This window comes from Phocoena sinus, chromosome 8, assembly GCF_008692025.1.
Source record: "Phocoena sinus isolate mPhoSin1 chromosome 8, mPhoSin1.pri, whole genome shotgun sequence".
Classification (NCBI taxonomy): domain Eukaryota; kingdom Metazoa; phylum Chordata; class Mammalia; order Artiodactyla; family Phocoenidae; genus Phocoena; species Phocoena sinus.
In genome coordinates, this window is record NC_045770.1 from 13,115,856 (window position 1) to 13,130,514 (window position 14,659).

General features: G+C 54.8%; 1 protein-coding gene across 1 annotated transcript in view; it reads left to right on the plus strand.

The window, feature by feature from the left end:
• NECTIN1 (nectin cell adhesion molecule 1) overlaps window positions 1-14,167 on the plus strand; it is a 90,218-nt gene extending 76,051 nt beyond the window's left edge. The window contains exons 6-8 of the mRNA XM_032641583.1: window positions 12,232-12,379; window positions 13,446-13,521; window positions 14,030-14,167. Coding sequence (XP_032497474.1) covers window positions 12,232-12,379; window positions 13,446-13,521; window positions 14,030-14,167 — 362 coding nt within the window. The remainder of the gene's footprint in view (window positions 1-12,231; window positions 12,380-13,445; window positions 13,522-14,029) is intronic.
• Window positions 14,168-14,659: the final 492 nt, after the last annotated feature.

A 14,659-nucleotide genomic window follows, 5' to 3' on the forward strand; every position in this document is an offset into this window, starting at 1 on the left:
AGAAATGCCCTGTGGCTGAAATGAGCTGTCGAAGTATCACGAGGATGACACTGGGTGGAATTAGCTGGGAAACCTTCATCTGCTCCCCACGGTCGATTTCTAAGCTATGCAGTTTTCCTGGAGTTTCACCAAAACAAGGGCAGGGGACGGTGAGCCACACCCAGATGGGCTTTTCGCTGATGATGACAATGGGTTGGCAGGGAAGTGCAGGTGGTCAGGGCTGGACCGAAGGCAGGAGGCAGGTAGTGTGCTGGAAAGATGCCTGGACTGGGAATCAGGAGGCTGAGCTCTGCTTCCTCTCTGCCACGTCTCACCCAGTAACTCTGAGCAAAACCCTTTGCCTCTCTGATTTCATGACTTTCTACGTGTGGAACAAAGAACCGAGGAGATGGGAGCTTGGTGGCCTCTCCTGGGCGACCCCTGGAGACCAAGTGGGGCTGGGGTGAGAGGTCCCCCGCAGCCCTGACAGTGATGAATCACCACGCCCCGTTCCATTGTCTCTATCTACTGTAATTGATCCTGAGGCCAGGTGTCTGGGGTGATAGTGAGCAGGGGTAGCTTCCAGAGGAGTCTGGCTTGCTGCAGGAGGGGGAATATGGGGGAGGGTGGGCAGCAGCCCCCTCACTGGTGAGAACACCCCATGCCACCCTCCTCTGCAGAGAAGTGACGGATCTGCTCTGCTAGCAGAGCAGAGATCCAAGCCTTTACAAGGGATGTGCAGAGAAGCGGTCCCCACTGGGAAAGCCACAGTGGGAGTGGGCTCCGCATGTCTCCTCTGACAGCGTACTTAGGGGGTGTCAGCTGCTATGTGTCTCCAGGGTTTTTCTCCGGAGTTCACCCTAGAAAGACTTGGGGTTTCGTTCAATGAAAAGTGTAGGTCCCTTACGTGCAACTCTTTCAGGAGACATCACAGGCTCACAAGGGAACTGGGGCCCAAAGCTGGTTGGTACTGGCCTTCCCGCAGGCTCTGGGTGAAAACGGCACACAGGAACCCCCTGATTGGGAAAACTCACCCTCCAACACCTGCTTCCTCCTTTTAGGTGTTTTCTGCCATCACCTCCCAGCAACCATCCTCTCCCTTCCTGAGCCTGGGTCCTGGGGTGCCCCGTCCTTTGCCCTATCCTATTGTCCCTACAGCACAACACGTGCAGATCCCAAGCAAGACATCTATCTACCTATTTTAGAATTATAGACCATTAGAGACAGAGCAACCTCAAAGATCATTTGCCCCAACCCACAAATGGGGAAATCGAGTCCCAGAAGGCTAACAACAGTAAGAATTCCTTACATTTATATAACATTTGGAAATTACACAGTGAATAAAGAGTTTTTACTAATAGCTAAGACTTATAATATCACTCACAAGTGTCAAGCACTGTTCAAATTACTCTATGATATTAAATCCTTACCTCAGACTTAGAATTACTATTCCCATCATTACCAGAGAAATGAAGAGAGTTGTCCAAAGTCACAGAGTTTGCTGGGCTTCGAACCCAGGCAGTCTGGCCTCAGAGGCCATGCTCTAACCATTGTACCACCCTTCCCACTGCCTGCAGCCCTCCTAAAGGGCAGAGTCATGTCCTGACAACAGAGTGGGAGAAGAGACAGGAGAAGGGGCCACACCAGCCCAACTCCTGGGGGAATCCTGGGCCTGACACAAGTTTCAGTACACAAAGCAGCGAGTATCCCAGGCAGGGATTGACTGAGCTTGTGGGAACCACGTTTGGTATCAGATGGAGTCATCAGGGGCAGGTGGGGCTCACAGGAAAAACTTCCTGGAAGAGATGGTATCAGAGATGATTTTGGAAAACGAAAGTGATCTGGAGAAGATGTAGAATACCCAGCGTGGGGAGGACCTCCAGGTAAATGTTTGCATCAGGAATCAACTAGACTAGACCAGGCGCTTTGGGTAGCCGGAGGGCACCCGGCACCCCAGGATCCTCACAGCCAGCTGAGGAAGTCAGCAAGGAACCCCATTTAGCTGACGATTAACCCGGGGCTCAGGGATGTTAAATGTCTGGCCCAAAGTCACACAGGTGGCGGGTGGTTGACTCATAACTTGGACCCAGGCCTTCTGACTCCAAGCCAGGTGCTCTTCGCTCCCTACTGAACCTCCCATTGAAAAGAAACAAAATGCCACCATGGTCACAGTTTTACACCCGCTTATAACTTACGAAATGTGTGGAACACACACAGGCCCCTTTGAGGTAGTACTCCAGGATCCCGAAGCACGGCCTAGGGGCACGCATGCATTGGTGGGCGGGCCCAGTTTGGGAGTCATACAGACCTGGGTTCAGTCACCAAATCTGTCTCTTATCAGCTTGGTGATTTGGGGCAAGTGGGGTAAAATAGAGACAATAAGGCCTACTTCGCGGGCTGCAGCGAGGGGCAGGTGTTACGAGGCACGTGGCCTGTGCACAGGCAATACGATCCCACACCTCCCCCACCCAGACGCCCACCCCCAATCCAAGTCTGACCTCTTCCAGTGTTTTTCCCAAGAAGGACCCAGAGCCCAGGTGTCCCCTGTTTCTTTTCTTGAGATTGTTTTCCCCTCAACTTGAGAGGGATGAACAAATTTAATCAAATCTCTCGGGCTTACCATGGTGCCACTCAGAGAACTTGCCAGAACTAGCTGTTCCTCTCCTCCTCACCTCCCCAGAAGTGTCCAGATCCTGAAGGCCTCCAGATCTGCTGCGCCTTCCGAACCCCTGGCCCCCAGCGACCCCAGGGCATTGGAGCTCATCTCCCCCGCCAAGCCCAGCGCACCCCCTCTAAGAACCAGAGCTCCTCCTGTGTGCGGTGCATTCCCCACCTTGGGAAGGCCCAGAGGAGCACCATTGAATTTCACAGCATTTTAACGTAGAATTTCCATATCTAAATCCCCTCGTTTTGAGTACTACTCTCAGTATACACTTGATTTGAGAGATTTGCCACAAGGAGAGGGGTCCTGCAGAGGACCCCTGCCCAGGATGGACAGACAGCTAAAACATCAACACCCGTGACTCGCAGGGAGACAGACATAGCCCCTCAGCTTCTGGCTCTTTGCTTCCAGAATTCTAGCCTTTTCAGGTCTCCTTCCCCACCCAGCCCCTCCCAGAAGCCTCAAGAGCCCCCAGTTTATCTGGTTAATGTGTCCCTGTAGAGGTGTTTCCACTCTCCCTGCTGAGGCCCCATTAACTCCAGAATCACCTCCAGCCACCTCCTAAGTACCCTGCAAATGTGGTCCAACCCTGGAGGAAGGGGCAGGTAAGTGGGATGGGCATCCACGAGAGACTGAGTCAGGAAAGAACCACGGGCGCCCTGAGGGTGGAGCAGCTTTGCCCTGGCGGCTCAACATGTGGATCCCAGCAAGTGTGGCCACCACCTCCCTGTGACTTTGGGAAAAGCCACTTCTCTCTTGTCCCTCAGTTTTCTCGTCTGCGAAACAGTGATGTTAATCCTTGCTGTGCCTAATTCCTAGGATTACACCAAAGACTCCAGAACGCCAGCGAAAGCCCTTTTGTAAACCGTGAAGTTCTATGCGGAAGTGAAGGACCATCATTATGTAGTGAGCTGTCAAGGTCATTCCCCACCAAGGAAGCATCAAGGCCCTGCTAGAATACCTCCAGTGACAGACCTCACTTCCTCCCAGGGCTTTCTGCCCAAGCTTTCTGCCAGCAGCACTGACCTTCAGAGATTTCTAGTGAGTCTGTGGCTAGATGGTAAATTACCTTAGGAGAAGAAGTAGGTCCTCCATGAACTTGGCCACCCCTGTATGTTTTTATTTCCTATTCTTCTTATTTTCCTAGTAACACTCCTTTTGGGAATGGCTCATCTTGCCCCAGATAAATTAAAATGGAAGAAGTTTATCCTCATAGGCAGTGACTGTTGTAGCATGAAGTTTAGGCAGTGGGTGAGGGGGTGTGTGGAGACCATTATGGGTCCATAATGAGACCCATGGGACCCCTCCCCCAAAACCAGAGCCTGTTCAGAGGGGGAGCAGCGGGGGAAGAGCCTGAAAGAGCTGGAGAGGCAGCCCCTTCCCCGGCCATCCCTCAAACCGTGCAGGGGAAGTCCTGGGCTTTGTGGGTGGTGACGGTCCCCCTGGGCACCCACCAAGACTGGGACGAGTGATGGGTCTCCACAGGGAGCAGGGGCTTGGACAATAGGCTGTCTCCGAGACCTCGGGCAGTGTGCATGTCGGGGCGGGGAAGGGGCCGTCAGTCTGCTGTCCCCTCCTCCCACCCACCACTGGCACCCTGAACCAGCTCCAGACCATGCCCTGTGGCTGAGTCTGCTCTGGAATCCACCGGCTATCGTAGCCTTCAGCCCAACCCCCAGACCATGCCTAGGAATCGTCTCAGCTGCCCTGGACTTCACACCTTTCTGCTCCACGCACAGAGCTGATACCATCATGCCACAGTGAGGCAGGGTCAGACGTGACCCTGTCACTCATGACGTCTCATCCCAACCCCAGGGAGGCAGGCCATGGCTGTAGTAGTTCCAACCAGACTAGAAGAGAGAGGAGGCTCCCGCAGGGCCACCCTGACCCCCTGGTCTCTCCCCCTCCGCAAGGGACAGTGGAGGCTCCAACAGTGCAGGAAGTCTCTGTGCAGTGCCCAGCAGCTGAGAGTGGGAAGGGGGCTGGGGAGCCTGCCTAAGACATCAGGTGACACCGACCCCAGCCCAGTGAGGTTTGGTTTCTGTGAGGGCAGAGCCCGGGGCCCCTTGCTCTGCCCAGGCTTCCTACTGCTGGGTGCTGGACCGTGGCTCCCGAGGGCAGCAGTGAGGGGTAATGAAGGAACACCTGCTGGGGCTGGAAGAATCTGGAGCTCACCAGAGGTGGTCAGTCCCTCCCCCACAATCCAGGCAAAGGAGGGAACCAACATTGTGCTTCAATGTCGGAATCACCGAGAACACCACTGATGTTAGAACACTACTATTGCTGCTGCTACAATTCCTAGAGGCTGCTCTACCCCAGGAGCTCCGTGTGCGTTATCTCACTTATTTCTGCCATTTCTCCACTTTACAGAGGAGAAAACTGAGGCTCAGAGCAGCTAAGGTCACAGCACTAGAAATACTGGAGCATCCAGGCCATTATTTTCCCCACGCTCTGTGTGCCTTCTCAGATTTGGTCCTTCTTTCCCCTTCAAAGCAGCCCTTTGTGAGAGAGGGAGGAAGGAGATAGGAGCTGACAGATAAGGGGAGAGGGCACCCAGGGGGGCGGAAGGGAGTGCCCAGCCCAGTCCACAGGGTGCATGACAGACAAATGGCTTCCCTGTGCCCCCTGGCCCTCCCCAGCTCGCTGGGCAATAGCCTCACTCATCTTCCTCCCTCTGAGAGGGCTGGGGCTCAGGGTCCTGCCTGGCAGGGTCCCCAACAGGGAGATAGTCCCTCTCCCCCCAGGAATGTGCGTGAAATCCCAGTAACTCTCTCCAGCTGGACCCAACTTTGCAGAGGGCTCTGGGAGCAAACCCTGTGGCGAGGGGTGGGCTTCTGGGAAAGTTAGCCTCCCTCATGTTCCTTTTTCCCCCTAATGACAACTCAAGGTGTGAAGGGCTGGGTGGGAGGGGCTGGGACCCTGGTGACACTGGGGAGAGCATTCCAGATGGCGGGAATGCTGTGTGCAGAGTGGGAAGTGACTGCCCTCAGCCCTCCCCAAGGAGTGTCACAGTCTCTCTCTCTGTGTCACACACATGCACATGTACACATATACACCCACATACATACGTATACACCCATACACATATACATACAGACACCCATATACACATAGACTCACACACACATACACTCACACACACTTGGATGTCCTAAGGCCTGCACAGGCCTAGACAAGTTGGCTTTGCAGATCGTGACCAGCAAGGGACTAGGGAAAGCTGAGGGCGGGGATGAGAGCGGGTCACAGGCAAGATTAGAGGAGGGGTCCCAGCCCGAGCTGCCTGGGAGTTGCCCAAGGAGCAGACACGTCCCCTGCCCTCCTTGAACCAATGCTTATTAGGCACTGAGTGGCGCAGGCACTGTGCTGAGGGCTCTGACACGCACTAGCTCATTTACAGCTGACAACAACCCTGTTGTGGTTCCCATTCTATGGATGAGGCTCAGAGAATTGGAGTGACTTGCCCAAGATTCTACAGCTAAGTAAGTGGCACACTCAGGAAGGAGCTGGCCTGTCTTCCCCCGCAGATGAACAGGTCTCTCCTCATCAAGGCCGCTCAGAGCTCTGCACTGAGGACCCGGACACCTGGGTTCCTACCTCACTTCCATCATCAGTGAGATGTATGACCTTGAGCATTTTATTAACTTTCTCTGAGCTTTCAGTTAGACATCTGTCAACAGAGGCAATGGGGTGGGGGCATCAAATGAGGTAATTTAAGTAAAAGCACATGGAATACAGGTATGGTATCATATATATGATAGTAAGCTAAGGTGGCCACAGGTGTAATTTGGCCCAGCATGCTAGCTCAGGGAAGAAGCCAGGACTCCAGAGAGGGGAGAAGTGGCAACATCATCACCACCAACCTCGTCATCACCATCAACATCATCACCACCAACATCATCACCACCATCAACATCATCACCACCAACATCATCACCACCATCAACATCATCACCATCAACATCATCACCACCATCAACATCATCACCACCACCAACCTCGTCATCACCATCAACATCATCACCACCATCAACATCATCACCACCAACATCATCACCACCATCAACATCATCACCACCAACATCATCACCACCATCAACATCATCACCACCAACATCATCACCACCAACATCATCACCACCATCAACATCATCACCACCAACATCATCACCATCAACATCATCACCACCATCAACATCATCATCACCATCAACATCATCACCACCATCAACATCATCACCACCAACATCATCACCACCATCAACATCATCACCACCATCAACATCATCACCACCAACATCATCACCATCAACATCATCACCACCATCAACATCATCACCACCAACATCATCACCACCATCAACATCATCATCACCAACATCATCACCACCATCAACATCATCATCACCAACATCATCACCACCAACCTCGTCATCACCATCAACATCATCACCACCATCAACATCATCATCACCAATATCATCACCACCATCAACATCATCATCACCAACATCATCACCACCAACATCATCACCATCAACATCATCACCACCATCAACATCATCACCACCATCAACATCATCACCACCAACATCATCACCATCAACATCATCACCACCATCAACATCATCACCACCATCAACCTCGTCATCACCATCAACATCATCACCACCATCAACATCATCACCACCATCAACATCACCACCACCAACATCATCATCACCAACATCATCACCACCAACATCATCATCACCAACATCATCACCACTGTCAATATGCATTTATGGAGTAGCTAACAACAAAAATAGCAGCCATTTACTACATATTGACTATGGGCCAGGCACAGTGCTGAACACTTTCCATAATTCATGTGTGCTCCAGACAGATGACATGGAAGTCAGAAGTGAGGGAGAAACGAGGGCAGGGCTGCAGAGCCCAGAGCCCCCGGTCTCCATCCAGAGGGGCCAAAGAGGGTGATTGCAAACTGACCTCCACCTGAGTGCAGAACCAGAGAAAATTCTGTGGTCAAAGGCTTTCTGCACTAATACTAACCCACCAGGGCAGACGCAAAGCCGAAGGGCAACCCAGCCCAGGGCAGGGGGAATGACCAGGAGCCCACCTCAGGGAAGAGGGAGGCAGGGTCTCCCAGCAGCTCCTACGGTCAGCCTCTTCGGCCTGTAGCCCAAGGCAAGGAGAAGGCAGAGGCCTGGCTGAGTCTGAGTCGTGCTGGCCAGGTAGTCGTGCTGGTTGCATCGAGCTGAGGAAAGGGCTCTGTGACTCACTCAGTTCCAGGCCTCTGAGTGGGCTCCCTCACCACCTGGGTCACAAAAAAGCACATGAAAGGGTGCTTTTCTATATGGACTGAGCAGGGGAGGAGAGGGATGTATTCCCTCCTGGGCAAGGAGAGAGGATATTCCCACAATCCCCCAGTGTGATGGTGCAGCAACCGCCCCACTTGGAGTCATGGGAAGAAAGCATTGAAATGAGAGAGAGACAGGAGCTGGAGCAAGCTGAACACAAGGACTCGAGTCCTGGCTGCCCACCTCTGGCCAGCAGGAAGGAGCCACTCCCACACCCCTGGGCTGGAGAAACGGCCAGAGGGACTCTGACCCGGTGGGTGGGCGGGCCCTTGGCAGTGAAATCAGCCCCACCCACAGCCAATCCTACCTACCAGCATCCGCGCCGAGTCCAGACACCCAGCTTCCTCTGAGCTACTGGTCCCCCGGAAACACCTCTTCGGCCTGTGCCACAGAAGGCGAGCAGACAGCAGACCGACCCAGGACAGTTTCGTGGGCAGGAGGGCCAAGTGCTCCCCAAGGAGCCCTGGAAGGTCAGCCCACAGGAGAGCCTGGGTCAGTCCAGCTCCTGAGAAAGCGGCATCTCTGTCCCCAGGCAGGGGCAGCAGAAGAGAGGGGTTACATTACCTATGGATAAAACCTAACCTCTGAGCCAGGTCCACTCCCTACATACCTCTCCCCAGATTCATGCCTTGTCTATCCTCTTTTGAACCCAATTTCCAAGACATAGCCAATGCTTGGAATTTCCCTTATACACCCCACATCTCACACACGTGTCCCTGCAACACTCCTTATCCTGCCTACAATGTTCTCCATTTATTCTCCTGGAGAACTCCTATTATGCTTTCAAAACCCTGTTCAGAAGGCCCCTCATCTGTGAAGCCAAGAACTCCCAAAACTAATCACTCTCTTCCCTACACCTGTCCTGGACCTTGGACAGACTTCTCTTGGGGCATGAATCATAAAATAGAGTCTCTGTATACATGTCAGATTTCCCCGTTAGCCGGGGGTAGAAACCCCAGCAGCTGGCACAGTGCGTGGCAAATGGAAGGTGTTGGGATGTGTTTATGGAACTGAGCGGGGGACAACAGGTAGGCAAGTGAGCAGGCTGTGAAGCAGGATGTCTGGGTCCACTGTCCATCACTGAGCAAAGGCTGGGACTCAGGACCCACGAGGTATGGCTGAGAAGCGGGGTGGTAGGGAGAAGCAGACTGAGACTGTTGGACCCTTGTGTGGGACCTAAAGCTCCTCCCACCCCCACCATGGGGCCTCAGGGCAGCGGGCTGGTCTGGTTCCAGGAAGAGCCAAGAAGCTCCTGACTGTCACTGGCCTGCAGCCCCCTTGCCAAAACCCAGGTCTGTGTTTACTTCCCAACTGGGGATTTCAGTTTCTCAGTCTGAGGGACCCAAAAACCAGGCACGCTGTCCCCAAGTGACAGGTGAGAGCACTGAGGTATAGGGGATATCACTGGTGTGACCCCAGAGACAGGTAAGAAGGAGTTGGTTGGGGGCCATCCTTGAAGCCTGAGCCAGGACAGATGCCGACTCTGCATCCGGGACGCAAAGCAACCAGCCCCTGCTCACAGAATAGGGAAAAGAGGGACTTCAGAAGTCGACCTGGATCCGATTCCAGCTGTGAAGTTCCTGGCTGTGGGACTCCAGACAAGTAACTTAACCTCTCTGAGCCTTTTTAGTAGAACAAAGCCAATGTGACCAACCTCAGCCCAGCACCCATCCTAGCTCACAGGAGATGCTCCCAGGAGGCCCCTTGCCCCCCTCTCCCTCACACCCTGATTCCCAGCTCTCCCAGGCCCTATGCTCCAGCCCTGGCCAGCCCGGCTACCTGCAGGTGACTGGTCCTGCCCTAAATCCTGTGGAGCTGGGGCTAGGGGAACGGATTTTTCCCGGTGTAACCAGAGAGTGTCTGGGGGCTCAGTTCCAGGGCTCCAGCTGGAGTCAGTGCCAGGCCCCCACCTCACAGCTGTCAGGGGGAGGAGGCCTGGAGACAAAGCAACTGGGAGTGAGGGGATAGGTAGGGCTGTGTCTTGTAAGGGAGAGGGGGTGGCAGCTCCATGCACGTGAGGGACCAAGGACTGCTAAGAAGACCCCATGGCCTGATTGGGGAATGTTACGCAGATGCAGGTTCCAGGGCTGCTCAGCCACTGACAAGCTGGGTGACCCTGGGCGAAGCACTTAACCTCTCTGAACCTCATTTGGCTCACTGAGAATAGCATTATCTAATTTTGCAGGCTTGATGTGAGGATCTAACCCCAAATCAGCCAAGGTGCTGGGCAGTGCCTGATGTGTTGGAGACTTCAGAATGATTCTCCTCTTTGCCTTCCCCTTTTCTCTTCCCCATCTCTCATTTTCCTTCCACCAGTATTTCTTCCACCAGGGTGGGGCCCTCCGTGTGGAGCAGGCAGGGCCCAGGGCCTCCAAGGGAATTTGCACTTATATTTTGAGAGGGACATGGAGAGAGGGCGATTTGAGGGAACAAAATCAGAGTTATCCACTCTGGCCCTGGCACCTTTGAGGCCCTGCCCGCAGTATCCCACCCTTTTTGGCCCTTGATTGCTCTAATGGCCACATTAGTGCCTTTACAAACTCATTTGCGTATATTATTGTTTGCATTGTAAGCATGCTATAAGGCCCCTTAGAAGGATGGCGGCCTCCCTGTCTTGCTGAAGTGGCCCCAGAGTCACTGAAGGGGTGATGGATGAGAGAGCGTGGGAGAGGGCACCCGGGAGCAGGGAGCTGAGGGAAAGGGCTGACGTGAAGCTGTCTTTCCCTCCCGCCTGGATCCCACACAGGGCTGGCCCACCCAGCTGAGCTGGCTATGGCAGGAGAAAAACGTGAACTTCAGGAGCCAGGCAGGGTATGTGCACTTATGCATCTCTGCTGCTCAGGGTCAGAATAGTGTCTTGGAATACAGTAGATCCTCAATAAATGCTTGCTAAACCAAAGGAGAGGCAGAGTCAGAGGCTGCAGGTTCCAGTCACGGTCAGGAGTCCGGCCAGAGGGGCTGCAGATTCACTGGGAGCCAATCTGTTACGGAGGACTCTGCCAGACACCCACTCCTTCAGGGCATTGGAATGGAGCAGAGAGACAGAGACAGAGAGAGGCAGGTGCTTGTCAACCCCGCTTTAGGAAATTGGCTCCATGATGTTTATTGCAAACTTCAATTTAGCGTCTCTATTCAGGTGCTCTCCTGTTTAATTACGTATAATACGGTGTGAGGAGGAAGGAGGGAAGGGAGTGCATATGATTTTCTCCTCAGTCCCTTCCTCCCCCGGTGTTGGGAAGGTCAGAGGTGAGAAATGGAGCTCAGCAGAGGGAGGGAAGGGAAAGGCCTGGAGCCATCCACGGCTTCCCATTCCAAGCCTGGGCTGGCAGGGCTGGCCAGAAAGCAGCACGTGCCCCTGGCCACAGGTTCAGTTCCAACAGCTCTGGTGTCCTTGTCTTCAGGGACCTCCCCCAGTGGCCGCCCCTCAGGCTGAGAAATCATTCGACAAAACTTCACAACTTCCCAGGCCTTTTTCTTTCCAAGGCCCAGAGAGACAGGGTGATTTGCCCAGGTCATCAGAGAGCAACTGAGAGGGATTGCCACCTACCCCAGCCCCACTTCCCACCCATGGAGCCAGGGCTCCCGGGGCAACGCCCAGGTGGGTCCAGACAGCGGGGGCGGGAGGCTTAGTCCGCTCCCCTTAGACTCCAGCCCTGTGTGTTTTTCAGCTTCTCAGGCACTGGACAGACTAGGTTTCCCCCAAGGATCCCCATTCATCCTCAAGCTCCCATCTTCCCCTCCCCAGATCCTCACACTTTCTCCAGAGCTGGGAGGGCAAAGCACCAATTAGTTCATTTGCCTGTTTAATTGGGTAGGAAGGGGAAGGAAATTAAACTCCTCAACAGAGATCTTCCCTGCAGGGCCAGAGATGGAATGAGGGTGTGGGGACCCCCACCCCTGAGCACCCCTGAGCCTGGCCTGTGTTCCCCAGCCCCCATTCCCACCTCCATGCCCCAGATCCCAAGATCAGAGCAGAGGCTGGGATTACAGGGCCCTGGGGAGCCAGCATATGAGGTCTGTCCTGCCCTAACTGGGACAGCCCCCCCAGAACTGGAGCATGAAGGGGGAGGGGAGCTGCAGGTGAAGGGGTTAGGGCAGGACACCGCCTCAGCCTCTGATTCTTACTTTTTGCCCACCTCTCTGACTCCAAAAGTTTTCTTTCTCTCCCTCTCTTCTCTCTATGTCTCCCTCTGTCCTACTCTCTCATTCTCTGCCTTGGTCTCTTGGTTCTAGAAAAACCCCTCCCCCAGGGGGGACCAGGAAGTATGGCCAGGTTCCTGGGGTGCACGGTGGCCGTGGTCCTCATCCTCAGTGTGGCTCTTACTGTCTTCTTTCTGTATCACTGGCAGCAGAAGAGCAGGCTGGAGGTGGACGGGGGCGGGTGAGTGCAAACCAGCCCATCCTCTGTACCCCCAAACCTCCCCCACCCCACCCGCTGCCCACCCCCATGGGCTCCTGCTGAAGCACCCGGACTTGTAAGGGGCTCAGGGCTACCCCACCCCCCAAGGCTCTGTCTCCTCCTCCTGCCACCAGAGAGGCGGGAGGGGGACCCTAACCCTCCTGCAGTAGAGCTGAAGCCTTCAGATAGCTCACTGCGCACAGGCACCTCCCAACGTTTACGCTGGCTTACGAAGATGCATTTTATCCTCTCAGCAACTCTGAGAAGTACGTGTGCGATTATAATCCACGGTTTATGGTGAGGAAACTGAGGCATAGAGGTGAAATGCCTCACACAAGCTCACCTTCTCCCAGCTGGACCAGGGTGAGCTGAGTGGCACACTCACCTCTGACACCAAGTTCACTGAGGCACCAGAAACCTCCATCATTGTGAGGAATAATACTCTAATGCAGTATTTTTTAAAAATCCAAATGAATGCCCAAAATACACAATGAACAAAATATCAACACTTTAAATAAAGACAGGATCAGTAATACTGATTTTTCTTTTTGCCTCAGGCTCTGATATGGCTTGGCATGGCCCTATTACTTACCTCGTCTTTACTTAAAATGTTGATATTTTGTTCATCATCGATTTTTGCATTCATTTTGGTTTTTTAAATATTGCATTAAAACATTCTTTATCGCGATGACTGAGACTTACAGCGCCCCCATAGGCTTTGCACCTGAAGCCTCAGTCCCCCCGCCTTGGTCCCAGCCCCCGCTGAGGGCCCATGTGGATTTCCCACTGTCCTTCAACCTAGGACACCTGACTTACTTGGCTCTGGGCCCAGGCTGGAGGGAGGGACAGGCTGGGAAGATGGGAGAGGCTTTATCAGCCTCCATCCCACTACGCTGAGTGACCATCTCCCAATCTCTGGCCACTCAGGAGGCCACCTGGGCCTCCTGAGCCCGGGGCCATCCTTGCAGGGGGGCCTCCGGGACCAGTAACTGTCAGGTGGCCTGACTGGGGCAGAGACCCCCATGTGAGCCTCATTCTGTTCCCCCAGGACTACCCTGCCCTTCGCCCAGAAGCTGGAGCCTTCTCCCAACAGGCAGAGCCACCTTGCACCTGAGGACATCCAGGTGGGCCTGGGTCACTCGAGTGTGGGAGGGGGTTGAAAAAATGGGAGAGGGGCTCAGGGCAGGGGCCCAACCTGAAGGCAGAGCCCTCCCAACTCCATGAACTCCTGGACAGTCCCAAGTGCACCACTAGCCCTGGCCAGTTCCAACAAGGCCAGCTCCAGGCTAGAGACCGTGGTCGGGGCTTTCCCCTCCTCTACCCTGAGAAATGACACACTAGGACCCTTCCTACCCAGGCCACCCCCCACCACCCCGCGAGGGGAACCTCTTTCTCTACCTCTCAGATCATTCATTTAAAAATAACCATTGATGCGTGGCCCCAGGCTGGTCAGAAAGAGCCTGCAAAGCCAACGGCTCAGGCTGCCCTGTGCCTCCCAGATGTCGCCAAAGTGGTGAATGCAGGATGGGGGCACATGGGAACCTAGGAGGGGAATCCACGTCCCTCCAGGAGGGCCGCCTGGAGCAGGCCCGTGCAAGAGTCCGTGCAGCCGCTTAGCCCCTTCTCTTCCAGATCCTTTGCCTGGAGCCTGGGAAGCAGCATCCACAACAGGAAGAGGAAGAACTGCAGAAGCTGCCCGCCCAGGCCCCCTACTATGATCTGGGGGCCTCCCCTCCCTACTGCCCCTTGGTAAGGACCTCTGAACCTTGAGGATGCTGTCCCCAACCCAGCTCCACCCGGCCTGGCCACAAGCCCAGCTGCCTGAGAGAGCAGGGGGTCAGAGGAGGCTAAGGAGACTGGACAGGGAGGGCACAGGACAGCCCCCCGCAAGGGGGGGAGGCCCCTCCTTGTTGCACCACCACAGGCACCGTGACGACCAGGGCAGGAGGGTGGGGTTTCCAGCGAGGGCAGAGCCCCAACCTGATGCGCAGCTCTCCCTCCCCCAGCCCCGCCCCCTGGCTCGGTACCCTGCACCCCAGTCCCTGGACCTGCCAACGACCACCAGAAAGCCAGCCCCAGCCCCTGCTCATGGTCCCACTCCCAGCCGCTCGGAGGGCCGGCGTCCACTTGAACGGCTGCCACTTCTGCCCAGAGCCCACTCCTTTCAGTGGACTTGGGGCCAGGGCAGTACCCATACAGTGCCAGCCCAGAGACCCAGGCCAGACCGCCTGGGCCCAAAGATAACACGCTCTCTCCTGGCAC